The 20,082-nt window shown below is 33.9% G+C and overlaps 2 protein-coding genes across 2 annotated transcripts in view; one reads left to right on the top strand and one right to left on the bottom strand.

Moving 5' to 3' along the window:
* LOC106883085 (lysosomal alpha-mannosidase) overlaps positions 1 to 1,760 on the top strand; it is a 51,033-nt gene extending 49,273 nt beyond the window's left edge. Inside the window, exons 25-26 of the mRNA XM_014933977.2 lie at positions 1,181 to 1,295; positions 1,472 to 1,760. Of these exons, the coding sequence (XP_014789463.1) occupies positions 1,181 to 1,295; positions 1,472 to 1,563 (207 nt within the window). The 3' untranslated portion in view covers positions 1,564 to 1,760. The remainder of the gene's footprint in view (positions 1 to 1,180; positions 1,296 to 1,471) is intronic.
* A 36-nt stretch (positions 1,761 to 1,796) lies between these two features.
* The window catches only part of LOC106883086 (heparan-alpha-glucosaminide N-acetyltransferase), a 44,693-nt gene continuing 26,407 nt past the window's right edge, over positions 1,797 to 20,082 (bottom strand). Inside the window, exons 9-17 of the mRNA XM_014933978.2 lie at positions 19,651 to 19,802; positions 17,504 to 17,616; positions 15,849 to 15,970; positions 15,127 to 15,253; positions 12,477 to 12,563; positions 11,256 to 11,330; positions 8,685 to 8,755; positions 7,007 to 7,119; positions 1,797 to 4,889 (exon numbers count right to left, since the gene is read on the bottom strand). Coding sequence (XP_014789464.1) covers positions 4,714 to 4,889; positions 7,007 to 7,119; positions 8,685 to 8,755; positions 11,256 to 11,330; positions 12,477 to 12,563; positions 15,127 to 15,253; positions 15,849 to 15,970; positions 17,504 to 17,616; positions 19,651 to 19,802 — 1,036 coding nt within the window. The 3' untranslated portion in view covers positions 1,797 to 4,713. The remainder of the gene's footprint in view (positions 4,890 to 7,006; positions 7,120 to 8,684; positions 8,756 to 11,255; positions 11,331 to 12,476; positions 12,564 to 15,126; positions 15,254 to 15,848; positions 15,971 to 17,503; positions 17,617 to 19,650; positions 19,803 to 20,082) is intronic.

The raw sequence follows: 20,082 nt of genomic DNA on the forward strand, positions 1-20,082 counted from the left end.
AATTACTGGAGCGATCAGGAACCTTTTGGCGATGAATACATTTCCAGTATTATGAACAAGTACGATTCGTGAAGCTGAACCAATATTTACATGTGAGAGACACTAGCAGTACACCCCCCACCAGTACGTGGAGAACTTTCAGACAAAAATTATGCAATAGAATTGATTAAGAACCCTTTCTTTAATTATGTTCCAAATATTACATTAGTATGTTGATAAATAAAAAAGTTACAGGTGTTTAATGAGACTAGTCTAAATTCATGATTATTTTAGAATTTAATTGAAACTCATGAGGGGTGTATTTTGGTCAGAAATATGGTTAAGAGGATGTGGGTTCTGAAATGTGATATTCAAGATAGTACTAAGGGCATTATGAATTGAATTTGTATCAAAACTAAGCTACAGTCTTGGCATGTTAGTAGCTTACATTCTTGCTTGACCAAATTAATCTATGTAAGACATTAGATATATGTGCAGTATAAAATTAACTGATATTTTACCTTTTGATGTCAACAAACCTTGAAAGGGGATAGATATCCATCAATGCTATACCTATCTTAGTTGAGGGATCCTACCTTGTGAGTACTTGGTGATCTCACCAGTGCTGGTGCCATGATAAAAGTACACAGTGCACTCTGAAGTGGTTGGTATTAGGAAGGGTATCCAGTTGTATAAATCATGCCAAACCTGGCATTGGAACTTGACACAATCCTCTGGCTCATCAGTTTATGTCAAATATTCGAGCATGGAAAAAGGGACACTAAATGATGGTGATAATAAAAATTTAATACATCATCATTATTTCACATCTGTTCTCCATGCAGGCATGTGTTAGACAGTTTGACTGGAATCTGGTAAGCCAGAGAGCTGTACCAGGCTCCAGCTTGGTTTCTATAACTGGATGCCCTTTGTAATGCCAACCTCTCCAGAGTATAGTGTCTTTTACATGTCACTGGTACAGGGGCCTTTTATGTAAATGATCTAGAAATAATTTTCCTTACAGTACTATTAGCAAGTGCAATGAATCCAATGATAATTTTCATATGAAATGACTTTGGATTTAATTATGCTTTCTTATGAAAGAATACATCTTTTAATTAAGAAGGAAATTTCTTTCAATTTTATCTTTGAATATTTTCAATGAAAATCTGTTTATATTTATCTTTCGTTGTTTTTTCAGAATTTATTCATCCACTTTAACATTACTGCCATTGAAGAATTAGTTCTTGGTGCTAATCTCAACCTATCAGATTTACATCGTCTTAAATGGAAAGCTGATGGAGACAATACAAGCAGTAAGTATTTAACATTTTTTTGGCATAAATTAACACTAGTTTAATTCTAATCTCAAACTATAAGATTATTAGAACCATTTGAAAATTATTATTTCTTACAGTATCTTGTTGAAATTATCAGCAAATTCAATTCATTTTTACCTAAAATTCTATCACAGTTTTATATCCAATTTCAGATCATTATTTCAAGAAGCAAGAAGGTCTTGAGATTACCTTATCACCAATGGAAATTAAAACACTGGCAGTGACAATAAGAAATTTCTTTTAAATATGACAACTCCAATCATTACTATAAGATAATTCAGTTGAAAATGTAATGGTGTAACTAACTGAAGAAAGCTGTCTTTCAGTTATTTCTTCTCTTTATTCTGCTTAACTACTTATCACCAAAATCATCAGATTGTGCAGATTGCAATTTTTTTCATTATATTTTAATTAAAATGAACAACATCTTTATACTTTTAATATGAAGAATTCAATAATTTTTTTATTTGTGTAGTATTTTTATTTTTGGGTCTCATGGAGGTAATGACCGAAACCTTTGGCATTATGTCAAGAAAACCCATTAAGTCAAGTGGAATAGCAGCCATGGCAGATACTGATGTCATGCAAATGCTGGTGGCACATTAAAGCACCCATTATATCCTCGGAGTGGTTGGTGTTAGGAAAGGCATCCAACCATAGAAAGCATGCCAAATCAGATGGGAATCTGGTGCAGTCTTCCAGCTTGCCAGCCCTGGTCATACTGTCCAACCCATACCAGCATGGACAACGGAAGCTCAGTGATGATGATATGATCATTCTAGTGTTCATTCTGAATTCAAACTCAAGCATTAAGCTGTAATACTGAATATGTAATGAAAGCTATTGTGTAGCTTGATGGTGTCCAAGATTGAGGCCAGGTTATGCATAAGTTTGGAACAAAGAAGTTGGAATATGTATGTAATACTGAGGTAATACATAATATTCTATGCTAGAATAGTGGTGGGGAAAGACATGTAACTTTCCAGTATTCTCTTTTACTTGTTTCAGTCTTCTGACTGTGGCCATGCTGGAGCACCGCCTTTAGTCGAGCAAATCGACTCCAGGACTTATTCTTTGGAAACCTAGTACTTATTCTATCGGTCTCTTTTGCCGAACCGATGTTGGGGGACAAACACAGACATACAAACACATATATACGACAGGCTTCTTTCAGTTTCCGTCTACCAAATCCACTCACAAGGCTTTGGTCGGCCCGAGGCTATAGTAGAAGACACTTGCCCAAGATGCCATGCAGTGGGACTGAACCCGGGACCATGTGGTTTGTAAGCAAGCTACTTACCACACAGCCACTCCTACGCCTATTTTTTTTTTTTGTAAAAATGTCACATTGTCATTTTTGATAAACACAATACTAGTTTTGAAAACGTGGGAAATAAAAGTATTTTGAGGCAGTAGAAAGGGAATTCTTCAAATATCAACAAGCAATATAATCAAACTTTAAGATTGATATATAAATGATATAATATATAATATGGTTAAAAAAAATAATCAACTGGACAGCTGCTAAGTTCCAATAATCGAAGTAAACATTTACAAAAGTAAATAAATAAATAAAAAATTTTTTAAATGAAGACTCAAACATTTGATATAAAAATTGATCATATTTTAATATGCAAAAATTGTAACAGTTCCATGCACAGCTGGGTAAACATGAAAATGATATAAGGATGTCATAAGCAACAGATGCTTAAATAAAGTTTAAAACTTTTAGTCCCATTAATAATAATAATAATAACTGAGTATTTGTGTGATATAAACCAGTTACATCTCCAAAGCACTTAATAATTGATTAATTTTTACAAAGAATTTGCCCTAGTAATAAATCAAATTGAGAAAAGAGCACAAGTATTTAACCTTGTGTTCAAGAGAAGACATAAAAAATAAATATTTCAGTTTATATATCACAGGTAAAGTATTTAAGATGCAATCAATGATAGACCAGTTGTCCTGTTTTGAATAATAACTAATCTAATTTTCAGATATATTTTTTAACACAAGTGAACTGTTGTGACAAATTAAGTTTAAACATCAAACTTAAGTTTAAGTGAAATATGTATTTTATACATCAGAATTATTGTTTTGAAAAAAAAGTAGCAAGTCATTGGCCAAAAAATTCATTGGTTTGTATCTTTAAATCTAAAATAGTGCATCTAAGAGTAAATAAAAATCATTTGCGTTAAAGCTCCTCGCTACAACAGCAAGGAGCTTTATGGTTATACTATAAGTGAATGTTTTTTTTTAAAACTTTCAAGTGTTGGACTCAAATCCTCCCAAGATGAAACTGGAATGATGATGGATACATGCAGTACTATGTTAGGTGTAATAAAAAATATTACCATAATTTTTCTAAGAGAGACCAATCAATCAAATATATAAAGTAACAGCTGATTCTAGGTTAGAGTTTGAGTTCATGTTTATAGTTAGAACAGTAAATATTACTGATAATTGAAAAACTGAAATGTTCCTATTCTTTTACAGGTTTCAGCCATTAGTCTAAGGTAATGCTAGGGCAGCACATTTAAGAGTATAGTCAATTCTATTAATTTTGTTTCTTGTTTGGCACTTAGATTTTCTGTTTCTTTTCACTCCTGGATTGATGAAAGGCAAAGTCAACCAGGGCAGGATTTGAACTTAAAACTCATTAAAATAGTCCTAGTGTATTGTTTAAAAAAATACCTTAGTCATAAAACAGCTATATGTTCATCTGAGGAAATTAACTTGAACACTGCAGCAGAAGAATAATCAAGTAATTAGTCTGATAGTTACTATATTGTGACATTCATCACAAAGCTTGTTTAATCAGTAAGTTGACAATCTTTCTTCTGATTTAAATAAAAATCATCACATCACAATGTCATAAATCTAAATATAGTGAACTTTGGACTTAATCTGATCTCACTTGGAAGAATCTTTTTAGTAATATATTTCAAATTAAAAATTACTGATGTTCTTATATACAATATGGCATTTAGATTATAATTTTATGCAATGATAGCATGATTATAAAACATTCAATATTTGTATAGGAAAGAAAGCCTAACAAATATAGTTTTATGATTTTTAAAAAATTATTTGATGAAAAAATATCTTTTGTAATTTGAATTTTTCTGAATTTGTTTATTTTTAGAATTTTTTTTAAATAGAAAAAGCACTTGAAAATGGATTTTTTTTTTCATATTCTACAAAAGATACTCTAAAATAATTATTCTTTTAATTATTTGCATAGTACACAAAATATGCACATATTATATAGAAGTTTTTAGATCAAGATGGCGTATTTTATAGAATAAAGAAAATAATAGACAAAAACAAAAATTAAATCAGCTCACTTCATATAGTTTGGATCAAATGTCTAGGAATTGTTCCAACATGATTAGACTGAGAAATATAGTTCTTTGTAATGCATAAAAGCAGCAATTATAAACCAGAATGCTGCACCCCATAAATTCATTAGGTAATGAGATAGGTGATTGCTTTCTATTTTCCAGTATACTGGGAATTTGCAAACAAAAACTTCGTGGCCCATATACAATACTATAGCATTCATTCCTACAACAGAAAGAAATACATAAATAAATATTAAAATTACAGTAAGTTTAAGTAATAGATTCCTATTAAGGCTTGCATTTTTTTTTAACAAGACCAAATTTTATACAAGAGAAATATAATTAATTGATTTAGTACCGGCATCAAACATATGGGGAAATGAGCTGGCAGTAACGTTAGTACGCCGGGTGAAATGCATAGCGGTATTTCGTCTGCCGTTACATTCTGAGTTCAAATTCCGCCGAGGTCAACTTTGCCTTTCATCCTTTTGGGGTCGATAAATTAAGTACCAGTTACGCACTGGGGTTGATGTAATCGACTTAATCCCTTTGTCAGTCCTTGTTTGTTCCCTCTATGTCTAGCCCCTTGTGGGCAATAAAGAAATAAGATATGGGGAAATGAGGTCAGAGTTGACAACTGAACTCAGAATGTTGAAGAAATAAATTGCTTACAGTAAACACCCATCCAATTTGAGGTTTTCTTAACCAGCTCTGGTGCCTCCATCCCCACACCAATAAGTATTATTATCTTGTTATATTGAATTATGTTCTCCAAATTCAGAGAAGAGATGGGTCAAGGTATTCTGCATACAAGAGGTAAGATGGAGAGGAGCTTCAGCTAGGGTCCTCACAGGCAAGGTACATAGGTATAAAATTTTCTGGCAAGGTAACATGGATGGAGTAGGCATACTCCTTGAGGAGAAATGGGTGGATAAAGTCATAGAGGATGTTAGGGTGTGCGATAGAGTGCTTAAGCTCAGGCTAGTCCTGAAGAATAGCTGAGACCCCCTTCGGTCATGACTGACCATGGGATTGCACCTAGAAAGTTACCCTCCAAGGCACAAGTCCGAGCAAGGTTGTTTATGGAAGACCAGCAGTCACCCATACATATCGGCCTCCCCTCTTCATGCCACCAGTGTTATCCAAGGGAAAGGCAAGGGGCTGATACAGCTTGGCACCTGTGACGTTGCAACTCATTTCTACAGCTGAGTGAATTGGAGCAACGTGAAATAAAGTGTCTTGCTCAAGAACACAACATGCAGCCCAGTCTGGGATTCGAACACACAACCTCACGATCGTAAGCTCGACGCTCTAACCACAGAGCCATGTGCCTTTACAGAACAGCACAGCTACAATTATCTCAGCCTACGCCCCACAAGCGAGACTACCAAATGATCAGAAGGACCTTCTGGGTTTGTTAATTTGCAAACTACATGGTGATCTCAGTAGTGCTGGTGGCATGTAAAGTGGTTGACATTAGGAAGGACACTCAGCTGTATAAACCATGCCAAAGCAGACACTGGAGTACAATGCAATTTTAGCTCATGCATTATATAGAAATTCCAATTAATGATGTGTAATGCATGAGCTAAAACCAAAAAACTTTCTCATCTTGGAAACTGTACGTGATGTCAAAAAAACTAATTGTATATTTGAAAACAGCATTTAAAAACTACACTAAGTACATCTTGACATATGCTTGATGAAAAATACTTGTTGACCAGTGTTATTTGTTAAGTTAAATCAAACAATTAGAATGTGTAATAAAACTAAACCAATTAGCTTGTGGGAGAATCATGATTACCATTTAAAGATATATATATATATATATATATATATATATATATCATCATCATCGTTTAACGTCTATTGTCCATGCTGGAATGGGTTGGACGGTTTCACTGGCATCTCAAGCCAGGAGGCCGCACCAGGCTCCAATCTCATCTGGCAAAGTTTCTACAGCTGGATGCCCTTCCTAACGCCAACCACTCCAAGGGTGTAGTGGGTGCTTTTTATGTGACACCAGCACAGGAGCCTGTCGGGGTGAGGGGGCTGGCATCAACCACGCTTGGATGGTGCTTCTTATGTGCCACCGGCATGGGAGCCAGTCAGGCGGTGCTGGCAATGACCCATGCATGAATGGTGCTTATTGTGTGCCACCAGCATGGGAGCTAGTCAGGCAGCACTGGCGTCAGCCACAACTACAATTTCCATTTGATTGTGGTATGATTTGATTTTGATACTATATAAATATAAATATATATATGTAGAAACTTTTTATTATTATTATAGTAACTTTTGCTTTATTTTGAGATAAAATTTGTGTGTGAAATGACTTACCTGCCCAGGTAAATGGTATTCCAGTCCAAATGTTCCCTACATCAATTGCAAGATAACAGAGAGCAAGCATGAAGAAAGCTAAGGAAGCTGCTGCAAAAATGTACGAGACAGACCTAAAAAACAAATGGAAATCTTGCTGAAAAACTTTAGAATAATTTCAGATTTATTGTTATTGATTAGCCTCAAGTCAACTCAGATTGAGAAGACCTATATTAAAAATTGTTCTGGCTTTCTAACTGAGGTCATTCTTATCAGTGGTAGGGATGTTAAATTAGAACCCTTTTCACTTAGTCCCTTGCCCCCAACATTAAATTAGACAAGTTTAAATAGAAGTGTTTTAAATTTGTTAAACTCATTCCTTCATTAGACACTATTTTAGAAAGGCTTTTGGTGCTGTCATGTCTTAATGAATATACAGAACCATGTAGCATTGAAACAAATGAGGGAGCAAGTATCTTTAGTCATAGCATCGAGTTGACCAAAACCTCGAGACTGTAATTGGGTAGATGGAAAAAGTGTTGTTTGGTGCTAGACTTAATCCATCACTCAGTTTAAATTTAACACCTGGCCTTTGACTAGAGTTTGTTGCAAGAATTCAGGCCAGATCTCTCTAATCTGAGGATAACTTCCACCCAGCAATTTTAGAAACTCTGAAAGGAATTTTAAAGTTTTTTTTAGCAACCACCAGATTACAAACCATGGAACTCTAGAGACCTTCTGCAAAGTCAAAGAACGATAGAGTGGTCTGCTTTAAGAACTTCACCTGGAGTTGTCGCACTAAGAAGAGAACATTGGTAGTATTCTCTCCTGGCAATATTGCATCTCAACTGATTCTCTTTCTAATTAGATGTGCTAATAACTTTTACTTTTGTAACTTGGTCCATTAATTTGATGCCTCTGTAGTTACTTCTTTCAAGAGCATCTCCTTTGCTTTTGTAGCAGCTGATGATGATACTGATAGATAACATCTCTCTGAATTACTTGATATACTAGGTAGTATCCTATTTCAGCAGCTATTTTTAGGATCACAGCAGCTATCCCTGACAGCATATTCTTAATGATACTTTCAACTTTATAAACTAGGTTTAATTGAAGTAGCTCATCTCTTGTGCATTTTACTTATTCGGAAATTTCTCATAGTATTACCGCTTCTTTCTCTTCATGGCATCAGTGTGAGCAATGTGCATCACTTTCATACTGTATACACTTATCACCAACAACATTTTGCTTTGCAATCTGGAGCACCTTATGCCTATGCAGAACACTGACAAACTTCTTATTTTCAGCTTCTCTCTTTGGATAGGTCTGAAAGCATCTTGCCACTTGTCATGGTCCATTATCACCAGGCAAATGATAACTGAGGAAAATTGCCAATCTTTGTTGTTGTGTCAGAATTTTGACATGGTTTCCATAACCAGGTTCCGTTCCCAGCACCAACTACTCTACAGCATGAACTGTGAGTAATTTATCATACCACCCATATCAGTGGTTGTCTGTTACTGGACTAAAGAGACTCCTCTATCCTGTATCAGCTTTTTTTTTTTAAATTCAGAGTTACTACTTTTCTTCATGGGTTGGTTGCACACTTCTTGTAGAATCAACATCTCTTCAATAAAATACTGAAACTGAGGTAAAATGATATAGTAAAAACGAAAGGTTTAAGTAAATATATACATACCAAAGATTTTTGTTGATGGGAATAACTCCCCCATCTCGTGAAGCTTCTGTTAAGGCCAATGCAATAGCACCCTATAAAATAGAAAGATTTGTATGTCAGATAAAACACACAGTTTCTATTTTTCTTTTGTTTGTTACTTGTTTATAGATGTTTATCAGAAACAATAAATGAATTTTAAGTTTGCATCGAGCACTGAAACTTCGTAACAATACACATACACACACAAGTATAGAAATATAACAAAAGGGTGGAGGATATCAAACTTTAATAGTAGTCGATCACAACATTTGTTTCTGCACTACACACCAGCTTTAAATTGCAGAGTTTATAATCTATTCATAAACCATTATAAAAGATCATTCTTTAAAGTTATTCACATGTGTATCTGGCCCTGGTATATATCCTACTGATAACATGTGGTAGCCAAATACCAAAACAAGATATGTATGTGTGTGTGTGTGTGTGTATATTTATATATATATATATTTATATTATTCTTAAACAAAAATGTTGCTGACAGTGACTTCAAAGTTTTGGCCAGCTAAGCCATTGTTGAACTGCTGACAATGGCTTAGCTAGCTGAAACTGAGTCACTGTCAACAACATCCCTGTTTAAAAATAATAAATTTGTACTCTACAAATATATAGTGTAACCCATCAAATTAATATGAAAAAAAAAACAGAAAAAAAAAGGAAAGAAAAACATCCTGAAATACAACAATATCTGTTTCAACACAGTTTCACATCAGGAATATTGCAACACAAATTGATAAATGTAATAATGTAAAATTGTCTTAATTATAATTGAACATAAAAACAAACATGAATATATATATATATATATATATATGTAGAATATGAAGTCATGAAGTATGAGATGAATATATTTATTTCACCAGTTTATATCTATATGTATGGAATACAATAATTAATAAAAAGGTTTTCTATAGAAGGGAAGAAAGGAGATTTAGTAAGATATATACATTAATATTTCGAAGATGACTTTTTGTATGTATATATTGGAGTTGAAGAATTGATGTAACCACAATATTCTATGGATCTGAAGAGCTAGCTTTCTATACCTGTATTAGCTTGTAAAATGTACAATCGTACTATGTAACTTATAACATACACTAATGTAGTGCAGGCATTAAAAAATTACTTTTCCATGATATTGACTGCGAAATGATTGTAATCTTATGGATATCAAACTAGTGAAATAAATACATTCATCTCATACCTCTCGACTTTATTCTCCTTGTGAAATAATCATTACTGGTTGGATTTACTGGATTTCAATATTACACCCTTATGTTTTGGTTTACTATTTGGTTCATAGCCTGGTCCGCAAAAGGAGCTTTTTTATGAGTACCACCAGATTAAATAAATCATATTTAATTAGCAATAATGAAATAATCAAGCAAAGCTCAAATAATGCATGAATCGGATTTGCAAAAGGATTCCAGAAAAAAAATTATATTTATTATATTTGTAATCAATTAGCAACTTCATCATTCCCCTTTTTCTTACAAAAACTAATTGATAAAAGGTTTCAAGCTCTCTTTAATGTACTCCTATTTTACCACAAACACTTGTCATATCCTTTGTTTACAATGAATTTCTTCGGACTATAATTATTATCTGTTCATGTTTATGATACAGATGTTACAAGTATATATGGTATGTCCCATGCTCCTCTCGCCATCATCTATTCTTAGCACTGAGTCTATCATCTATCAGTAACTGTCGGTTGCAATGAGGAACTGTGAACCAATTTATAGACTGAGGAGAGGATTTACAATCGATTGCTCCTGGGGGTCAATAAGCCCATCAACAAAGATGAACATGGCAATGTTGTCTCCTCTGCCATCTGCATCATTTCATTTAATATCCGGTTTCTGCATTTAAACTGTCATTCCGTGTGTATTATCATTGTATGAACCAAGCACAAAGAAGACAAATATATACTATCATCATCATCATTAGTTCAACATCCACTTTTCCATGTTTACCAGGGTCAAACAGAATTTTGTCAAGGAAGATTTTCTGTGGCTGGATGCTTTTCTTGCCACCAACCCTCACCTGTTTTCATGCAAGGTTAATATTTCTTTATGACAAGACACAAGACTGGAAACAAAGGACAGTTTATATAATGATGACATTCACTCACAACTACCACACCATGTCAACTACAACAACATTCAGATCATAACGATTTACTTGCATGGAGATGAAAAATACTTTGAAATGGTTATGTCAACTTCTGTGTGTGCTTACACTGAAGAAAAAAAGTGATTCATCACCTGTTAGGTCTAAATTGGAAAGAATTATCTTGAGCAATCCAAAACATGACAAAATATATAATATTGCATGTATATGGTGAGAGGCAGCCTTATAAAAGCAATAAACATAAATTAAACTTTTATGATAGTAAATACATTATCAGCATTATTTTAACAGCCACTTAATCCTTGATGCTCTAGATAAGGGCTTGGACTTTACACAACAAGAAACTAATTATTTGAATGGAATAAATAAAACAGTAGAATCAATAAAGTAATTGTAACTCACTATAACAACACCCCAGATAAAAAATCGTTTCACTCTTTCTGAATGCATCCGAAACATAAGAAATATTTTTCCTGCCTGAAAGGAAAAAAAAAATCCTATAAATTATAAAAATCAAATCATGAAACTGTCTCAAATTCCTTTCTTGTTTGCTTCAACATTATGAAAGAAACAATAATAAAACATATCTAGAAAACATTATGGTATCCCATTCCCTTCTAAACATGAGCAGCACTGAACTGGAACCCTCAAGATCATGACAAATGTCTGCCCTCCCCAACACTGTGGATCTCTCTTGATAAACACACATCTTCAACATAGCTGAAACTGCATCACAATGACTAGTCTTTCTTTTAAAGCCAGAAAATACTTCAGCCTCCAACAACTACTAACTCTCTATAAAGCTCGGGTGACACCACAATGGTGTACTGCTCATACATTTAACATGTTGTATCTGGTGTAGCCACAGAATCCAAAACTGCATCCAAAGAAAGGCCACTTGACTGATTGGCATAAAGCCACTCACCAACTAACATTAATTTCTAGCCCACAGGAATGCAATCTCTTCTCTCTGACTCTTTACAAAAGAGCCTAGAATACAACAGAGGACTATGTAGTATCATCAGAATATTTGTGTCATTTCCATTCAGTTACATGTATTTCTTCTTGTTATCCATATTGACCTCATCTCCATTTATTTAGGTGACATGGATGGTCAAGTATAAAGTAGACTTTCTGTCATAGGCATTTGTCAGAGAACTAACAGTGATTTGACTTACTACTATAAATGAAAAATTCATGAAGCAGCAGCTACAGGATCATAAAGAAGTGGATATAATACTGATTGAACTCTTAGTTATATTTCTAATGAGATAAACAACTTGTGTTTTTGAATCAGTTTTGAAAATAACCAAGAATTTGGTGGTGTTTAGTAAAATAACATATCAGGCTACTGTTTGAAACATAACATATTCCAGACACTAAAAAAAAATCCTGTTTCATTTCATAGAACTAAAAGTGGCCCCAGGTTATTATTAAAAGAGTTAAAAATTTATCTCATTTGGTAGTGAAGGAAGGTTAGATATGTCAAGAGAGTCAACAAGATGTTTAGAGACAAGAGGTAATAGAGATTGATTGATGTAGATATTACTACAGATATCATTTTCCTAACAGTGCATTACAATAAATAAATAAAATATCTTTTAATCATAAACTGATACAAACCTGTAATCCAAGGAAACAAATAACACATGTTGTAAGGGTGCCAAGAAGTCCTTCTGGATCAAATGGTTCATGAGTATGATACATCTCCTATTAAGAATAAACTAGAGCTGAGTATGCTTAATTGTGTTTTGTGGACATAACTGGAATTCAATTGTCCAAATTGGAATAATTTAGACAGTAAAAAATATGAAGAAAGAATATCAAAGCTAAAATCTTAAGATTATTTTAAAATTATTTAAATATTTTTTATTGAAGTCTGTCAAAAGAGATGGTCAAAATCTTTTGAACAAATAAAAAAAAAATTGTTTAATGAAATTTATATTTCTAATGTCTTTAGTAAGACAGGTAAGTAAGCTACTGTAGAAAAACAATAATATTTTATACAATATCATCATCATCATCGTTGTGTTTGTTTAACGTCTGCTTTACAATAGTAAATCTAATTTAAATATAAAAAAATATGATGAGTGTCTAGGTGCATGCATAGCTGTATAGTTTTGAAGTTTGCTTCCCAAACACATGGTTTCAGGTTCAGTCCTACTGTGTGGCACCTTGAGCAACTGTCTTCTACTATGTCTCATGCCTACCAAAGCCTTGGGAATGGATTTGGTAAATGGAAACCGAAAGAAGCCTGTTTGTGTGTGTGTCACCTTGTTTTGATATTGTGATTGTTGTAAATGAATATCATTTCATTTCTACTATTTTGGGAAAACATGCTTGGCTACCGGGAAACTTGCTTTACTAGGAACTAGGTAAGGCCTCCTGGCAATAGGATAGAAATCTGACGATAGAAAATCTGCTTCAATAAACTTTCTCAAACCCATGCAAGCATGGAAAAGTGAACATTAAACAATGATGATCAATATCAAAGTAATGCATTAATGTGGTAAAATCTATGTATTAGAAAGCTGAGAGTCAATACTAAAGGAGAAAAAACTAGTACAAACAAAAGCTCTTAAATGAACTTATTAGATTATTAGTTCACAAAACAAGAATTTAGAATTTACAAACAATGAGGGGAAAAATGAGAAGAAATTGACCAATCTGAATTCAAGTGAAAGATTTAAAAATTGAAAGAGACCCAGGTATTTTTAGAGAAAAATTTAGTGGAATATGATGTCCAGTATCCAATGGAGAAAGTAATCAAATAAGTTAAAACCATATATATGTAATGTAGTAAATTGAAAAGAGTCCTCACAAAAATGTTTTATTGGAATTATCTCCTTTGTTGGACTGGTTTTTTTTCTTAGGATTTTAAAAACATACAATCGTTTGGATAATTTAAGCTGACAGAAGTTTTCAACTCATTAAATTACATATGTGACACCCTACTGTACTAGTATTTTCTTCAGCCATATCATCATCAGCAACATTTTAATGTCTACTTTCCCATGATTGCATGGGTCAGATGGATTCATTGAAGCAGATTTTCTACAGCCAGATGCCCTTCCTGTTGTCAATCCTCATCTACTGTCAAGTAAGGTAATATAAACCCACGACCAGATATGTTCTCACAGAATGTTAGAAATGGATGACACTACTTGTATGGCAACATTTACAACTATACATTCATAGAGCTAGAAAGATTGAGAGACACAAATCAATCTGGAAAAGGAAGATATAGAAGATTAAATATCCTTCAATCAGTCAGAGTGTTAGAGAATCTGTAACTGGTGGAAAATTCCAGCCAGACCAAGGGCAGCATGGTGATGGAACAGGGAAGTAGTCAGAACCATAAAAGTGAAGAGTCAGGCTGGAAGATTTGTAAGAATGGGAACAACAGAGAACTTTACCAGGTAGCTAGAAGAGAAGCTTGGAGATAGCTCTATTTAAGAAGGGGAGAAGCAGGACCCTCCCACCCAATAAAACAACAGGTTTTTCAATGTTCTATGGCAAGAGATCTGAAGGCATGAGGTGTTCAAGATTGCAAAGCAGTATATCAGAGAAAACTGAGACATAGCAGGAGAGAAGTGTGTGTAGTAGGATATGGGTACACTTGCACTTTGTGATTCTGTAAAGAGGCATGGAAGTGAGTCTTATCAACATCATCATCGTTATCTAATGTCTGTTTGCAGCGCTGGCACAAGCTGAACAATTTCAGTAGAGCAAACAAATCAGAGGGCTACATCAAGCTTTAATGTCTGTTTTGGCATGGTTTCCATGGTTGGATGTGCTAATACCAACCATTTCACAGTGTCCTGGATCCTTTTTCTGGTACTAACACTGGTGAGGTCATCTAATAACTTTAAGGCAAAACTCCCTCCCCAACTAAGGTTGGGTGTGTAGTATTGAGGGAGGTGGCTTTGTGCCAGGTAGTGAGAAGTGTGACAGAGGGATAGAAACAGGTGTTATGCTGTAGAGGACATACATGGTTATCCCAGTTGGAAAAGGAGAGAAAATGGTAGTGGTATCATGGCATACCCTCAAGTTACAGGAAGGTGAACGTGGTCTGGAGGATTGGATAGGGTGGATGGGTAGGTGAATAGCAGATGAATAGAGATGGAAATAGAAATGAATTAGTGAATGGTAAACATAGGGGGTGAAGTGGAGAGGTGGTCACTGGTGAATATCAGTCCAATCTAAATGTATGACTAGATGTAAAATATTAGGAATTGTGTATGTTGATAATAGTAGAGAAATACAGAAATACCATAAATGTTCCTCTTTGATACATGTGTGAACTTCCAAACACTGTTCTATCAATATAGCCAGCTGCACCACCTGTACAATTCTTGTATTTACCATCATCACTTATTCCACCAGGACCTAGGTAACCACTGCATAAAATTTTTTAAAAAATAGTAAAGAACATGTATTCAACAAAGGATGAACAAATATAAATCACCCTGTAAGATATAGATTCATTTAAAACACTGATGCAAGAATCAACTTGATTAATATCTGAAGTAACAGTCTGATTACTTTTTCTGCCAATATTTCTGCCAAAAAATTTTGAAAATATTCTTGAAAAGATGGCGTAACTAATTAATATGTATAATTGTTATTTCACTTCAATTTCTATTTGATGCTTTAATCCTTGATATAGAATTAAATAATATGGAGAAATGTATAAAAAAAAAAAATCACAAAATACTTTCATAGTGCTAGTAACAACACCAACTCATGTGAAGACCAAACAATTAAGTTACTTTAATTCCCAGTTATTAATCAATATCTATGAAGAGTCTTCATATTCAAGCCAGATTTGTAAATGAATTTTAACATTTTATATATAACAAAATTATTTCTAAAAATATTGTATTAATATTAGTCATCTAATTCAGATACTGAACTACATAAACTACAACAATCTCTTCTTATGAACACAGTTTTATGGAACAAGTCAAAAGAATTTCTTTAAGTTAAACTTACGTTGGACAGCCCGGTACTGGTAAACAGAATGTCACACAAAGATAGATAATCAGTAGACTTAACGCAACAACCCAGTCAAGCCAATAATTAACAAGATCTTGGATTGGACTCCACCAAACAAACTGAAATATTTAAAAAAAAATCATATATCTATATATTAAAGAAAATTGTTTTCATAATGCATTATCAGATATTTTAGCTATAAAAGTAAAGACCCCCTTTGGTCATGAATGACCATGGGATTAACCTAGGAAGTTCCCTTGCTGAGGTACAAGTCTGGGCAAGGTTGTTTATGGAAGACCAGCAGTCACCCATGCATACCAGCCTCCCCTCTCCATACCACCAATGTTATCGAAGGGAAAGGCAAGGGCCGATACAACTTGGCACCAGTGATGTCACAACTCATTTTTACAGATGAATGAACTGGAGCAACATGAAATAAAGTGTCTTGCTCAAGAACACAACACATAGCCTGGTCTGGAAATCGAACTCACTACCTCATGATTGTGAGCCCGATGCTCTAACCACTAAGCCACGTGCTTTCACATATATTAGTTATAACATAAAACACAAAATTATACAGGCTGGCCAAAATACACATGTATGGTATTCATCATCATCCTCCTATTATATATTAAATTTTTTTCATGATATATAAATGATATTAATAACCGTATTAAATTTATTCCAAATGTCAGAATGCAATGTTTCTTAATGACAAGTAGTTCATTTAATTTCAATGACAAATTCTAAATTTTCTTTTTCTTTCTTAGACTTAAATATAGACTAAGAGAACAGTTAACAATAAAGGATATGAAATCTTAGCGACATCTGGGAATGAGCCTTGCTTGATAAGTACAAAGAAAGCTGATATGAAATCAGTATGGTGTACTCAGCATAAACACAATAAAGATGAAAATTAGGAAGAAATCAAGACTTTAAATGCGTTCAATATACAAGAACAATTAGCAGTGGTAAAGTCATGAAATGAAATCCATAAACTACTTAAAAGGCTAACAAGTGGTAGACACCTCACCTTACACACACACACAAATTATTATTTTTAGTTGTTCTGTGGAAGAGCGGGTAGTGTTTATGACCTTTGCATGTCCTCATTAGATAACTTAATTAGTGCTGGGAGTAGTTGAAATGAGAGTATAATAACAAGTGGGAGAAAAAGAGATTTAGCTAGCAGTTACCTCTGTTGGAAAATATATAATAAAAAAAAATTGAGTTCATAATTAAATGTTGACTTTGAATATTTACTTCCTAGTCTCTTCTAACTCCATAAACTCAACTGGCATTTGAAAACAAAATATTTTACCATGAAAAATAGTAACAGTTTCTGTCTACAAAATCCACTCACAAGGCTTTAATCAGTTCTGATGTCACCAAATCAGAAACTGAAGTATAAACAAAAATATCTCCACTTTAATTATAGTGATCTACATTTTGATGGCAAATGACAAATTTTAAAATTAAGTCATTTAATGTACATTTAAAAACAATTTTTACATGGTGTTTGACAGTGGCTAAATGTAAAAAAAAGTCTTAAAAAATCAAATAAGGTGAGAAACATTACATCAATTTTATGTACAAATAACAGAAATGAAATAATTATAGCTTATAAACTGTTGATAATTCAAATAATTTACTTGATGGCTGTCTGCTGGTCGGGCAGAAAACATATGTGTTACAGATACAATAAAGTAAGTTACAGCAATGCGTTGAAGCACTCCAGGAATACGGATATCTTTCAATTCAATATCTGGAGAAAAGAAAAACAAAATTAATAATCAGCATTATAACAATACCTACTGAACAAAAAAACAGGCCCTATAATTAACTTTATATCACAATCATCATCAATAACATTATCAACATCATGATATTGTCATCATTAATATTATGACTATCATTATTGTTAATTATTATATCATCATCATTTGACGTCTATTTTCCATGCTGGTATGGGTTGGACAGTATGACAGGAGCTAGCCAGATGGAGAACTGCCCAGGATCCAGTTGTTTATTTTGGTATGGCTTCTATGGTTGGATGCCCTTCCTAATGCCAACCATTTCAGAGTGTACTGAGTGCTTTTCACATTGCATCAGTATGGGTGCTTTTACGTGGAACAGGTGGTTTTACATGGTACAAGCACAGACACTATTATGTGATGCCAACACGAGTGCTTTGTAATATGGTACTAGCACCATCTATTCCTCAAGACAAGGACCTCTTGGCTGAGAGAAGAATACAGATGCTAGGAGAATAAAGAGTAGAAAGGGATAAAGTATGAGACAAAAAGACCTTTTGCTGTAGAGAAGCTGTATGATTACTCACATTTTAGAAGGAGAGTAGAGTTGGAAAGTGATATACATGATAAGGGTCAGCATGGACCTTTAAGATATAAGGTGAGGAGAAATGAAGATGGAAAGGGTGCCAGGAGTGAGTGGGGGAATCGAGGTCAGGTAGTACAGGGTAGCAGAAAAATAAGGATGATACAGTAAATAGGGGGCTCTACACAAATAGCTCAAAATATCTTTATCCCAATTTGTCATATCCTTCCCTACTTTATCAATCAAAGTTTGGTATGACCAGATCAAACTCACTGAAGTTTAATTTTCATTTGTCCCTATTCTCAAAAAGATTTGCTCCATGACACTTCTTCAAAATTCATTACAGCTTTCAAATAAAACAAGTACAACTCTGTACTTTGCTTCATTTTCCTACCAAAAACATTACATAGTTCTAGATTGAAGCCCTTTCAGAACACACCTAGGCACATATATCTGTCATATATGAAGTGAATCCTCTTTTCAGCACCATTTAGAAATTACTTGCCTTCTATCTCAATTGCATATTTATTACAATAAACAAGTAGTTAAGTACAGTATTTCATAAGAAGAAGGAGGTGCAATGGCCCAGTGGTTAGGGCAGCGGACTCGCGGTCATAGGATCGCGGTTTCGATTCCCAGACCGGGCGTTGTGAGTGTTTATTGAGCGAAAACACCTAAAGCTCCACGAGGCTCCGGCAGGGGATGGTGGCGAACCCTGCTGTACTCTTCCACCACAACTTTCTCTCACTCTTACTTCCTGTTTCCGTTGTGCCTGTAATTCAAAGGGTCAGCCTTGTCACACTGTGTCACGCTGAATCTCCCCAAGAACTACGTTTAGGGTACACATGTCTGTGGAGTGCTCAGCCACTTGCACGTTAATTTCACGAGCAGGCTGTTCCGTTGATCGGATCAACAGGAACCCTCGACGTCGTAAGCGACGGAGTGCCAACAACAACCAAAATTCATAAGAAGATACTTTGCAGGAGCAGTTCTGAAAAATGGTAACTAAATGTTAACAGCCATTGTTAACTAGTTACTTTGTACAATAGTTCAAACAACAGCTATAATTAGACTATAACAAATGAGAACAATGTAATCTATACTCTTCAGAACTTGATCTGTCATCATGGAATTTCTATGATGCCCAAACATTTAAAACTTTAATTTAACCAATGTTAATCAGCTTATTAAAAATGGTACAATACTTTGAATCTACTGAACATGTCTTTACACTGAACAAAACATTTTTCAAAAGTAAGATCCTACAACACTGAATAGATAGGAAATGTTAATAACAAACCAGATTAAATGAACTTTTTTAATCAAACACCTAATGAATCTTAATCTGGAAATAATATAGAATATAATGTAAAAAAAAAAAATTGTAGATTAAATAAAAAAATTAAGCTGATAACAATTAATTGTATAAAAACAGAAGTATTATTAAGTAAATAAAACTTACTCGGTTTGTTAATAGTGTTGATTATTATGCCAAAGAAAAACAACACAACTGTTCTCCAAACTATCTTTGCTATAATTGTCTGTTTTTTAAGCTCTTTCCGCATCATGCTTCGAAAACTATATGCCATAGATGTTCCCATGATGAAGACAAACCTGAAATTAAATAGATTTACAATACAGAATGGAGTAAAAGAAAGTTTCATTTATTAAACTGCTGATTTTTGAACATTTTTTTTCTTTTCTGTTTTTTTTCCCAATAAACTTCATGTCCTTTTCCATAAAATCCAAAGATAACGTTCATGTAAACATCATCATCATCATCGTTTAACATCCGCTTTCCATGCTTGCATGGGTTGGACGATTTGACTGAAGACTGGTGAACCAGGTGGCTACACCAGGCTCCAATCTGATTTGGCAGTTTCTATAGCTGGAT

The sequence above is a fragment of the Octopus bimaculoides genome, chromosome 5 (genome assembly GCF_001194135.2).
Source record: "Octopus bimaculoides isolate UCB-OBI-ISO-001 chromosome 5, ASM119413v2, whole genome shotgun sequence".
In the NCBI taxonomy this organism is placed as follows: domain Eukaryota; kingdom Metazoa; phylum Mollusca; class Cephalopoda; order Octopoda; family Octopodidae; genus Octopus; species Octopus bimaculoides.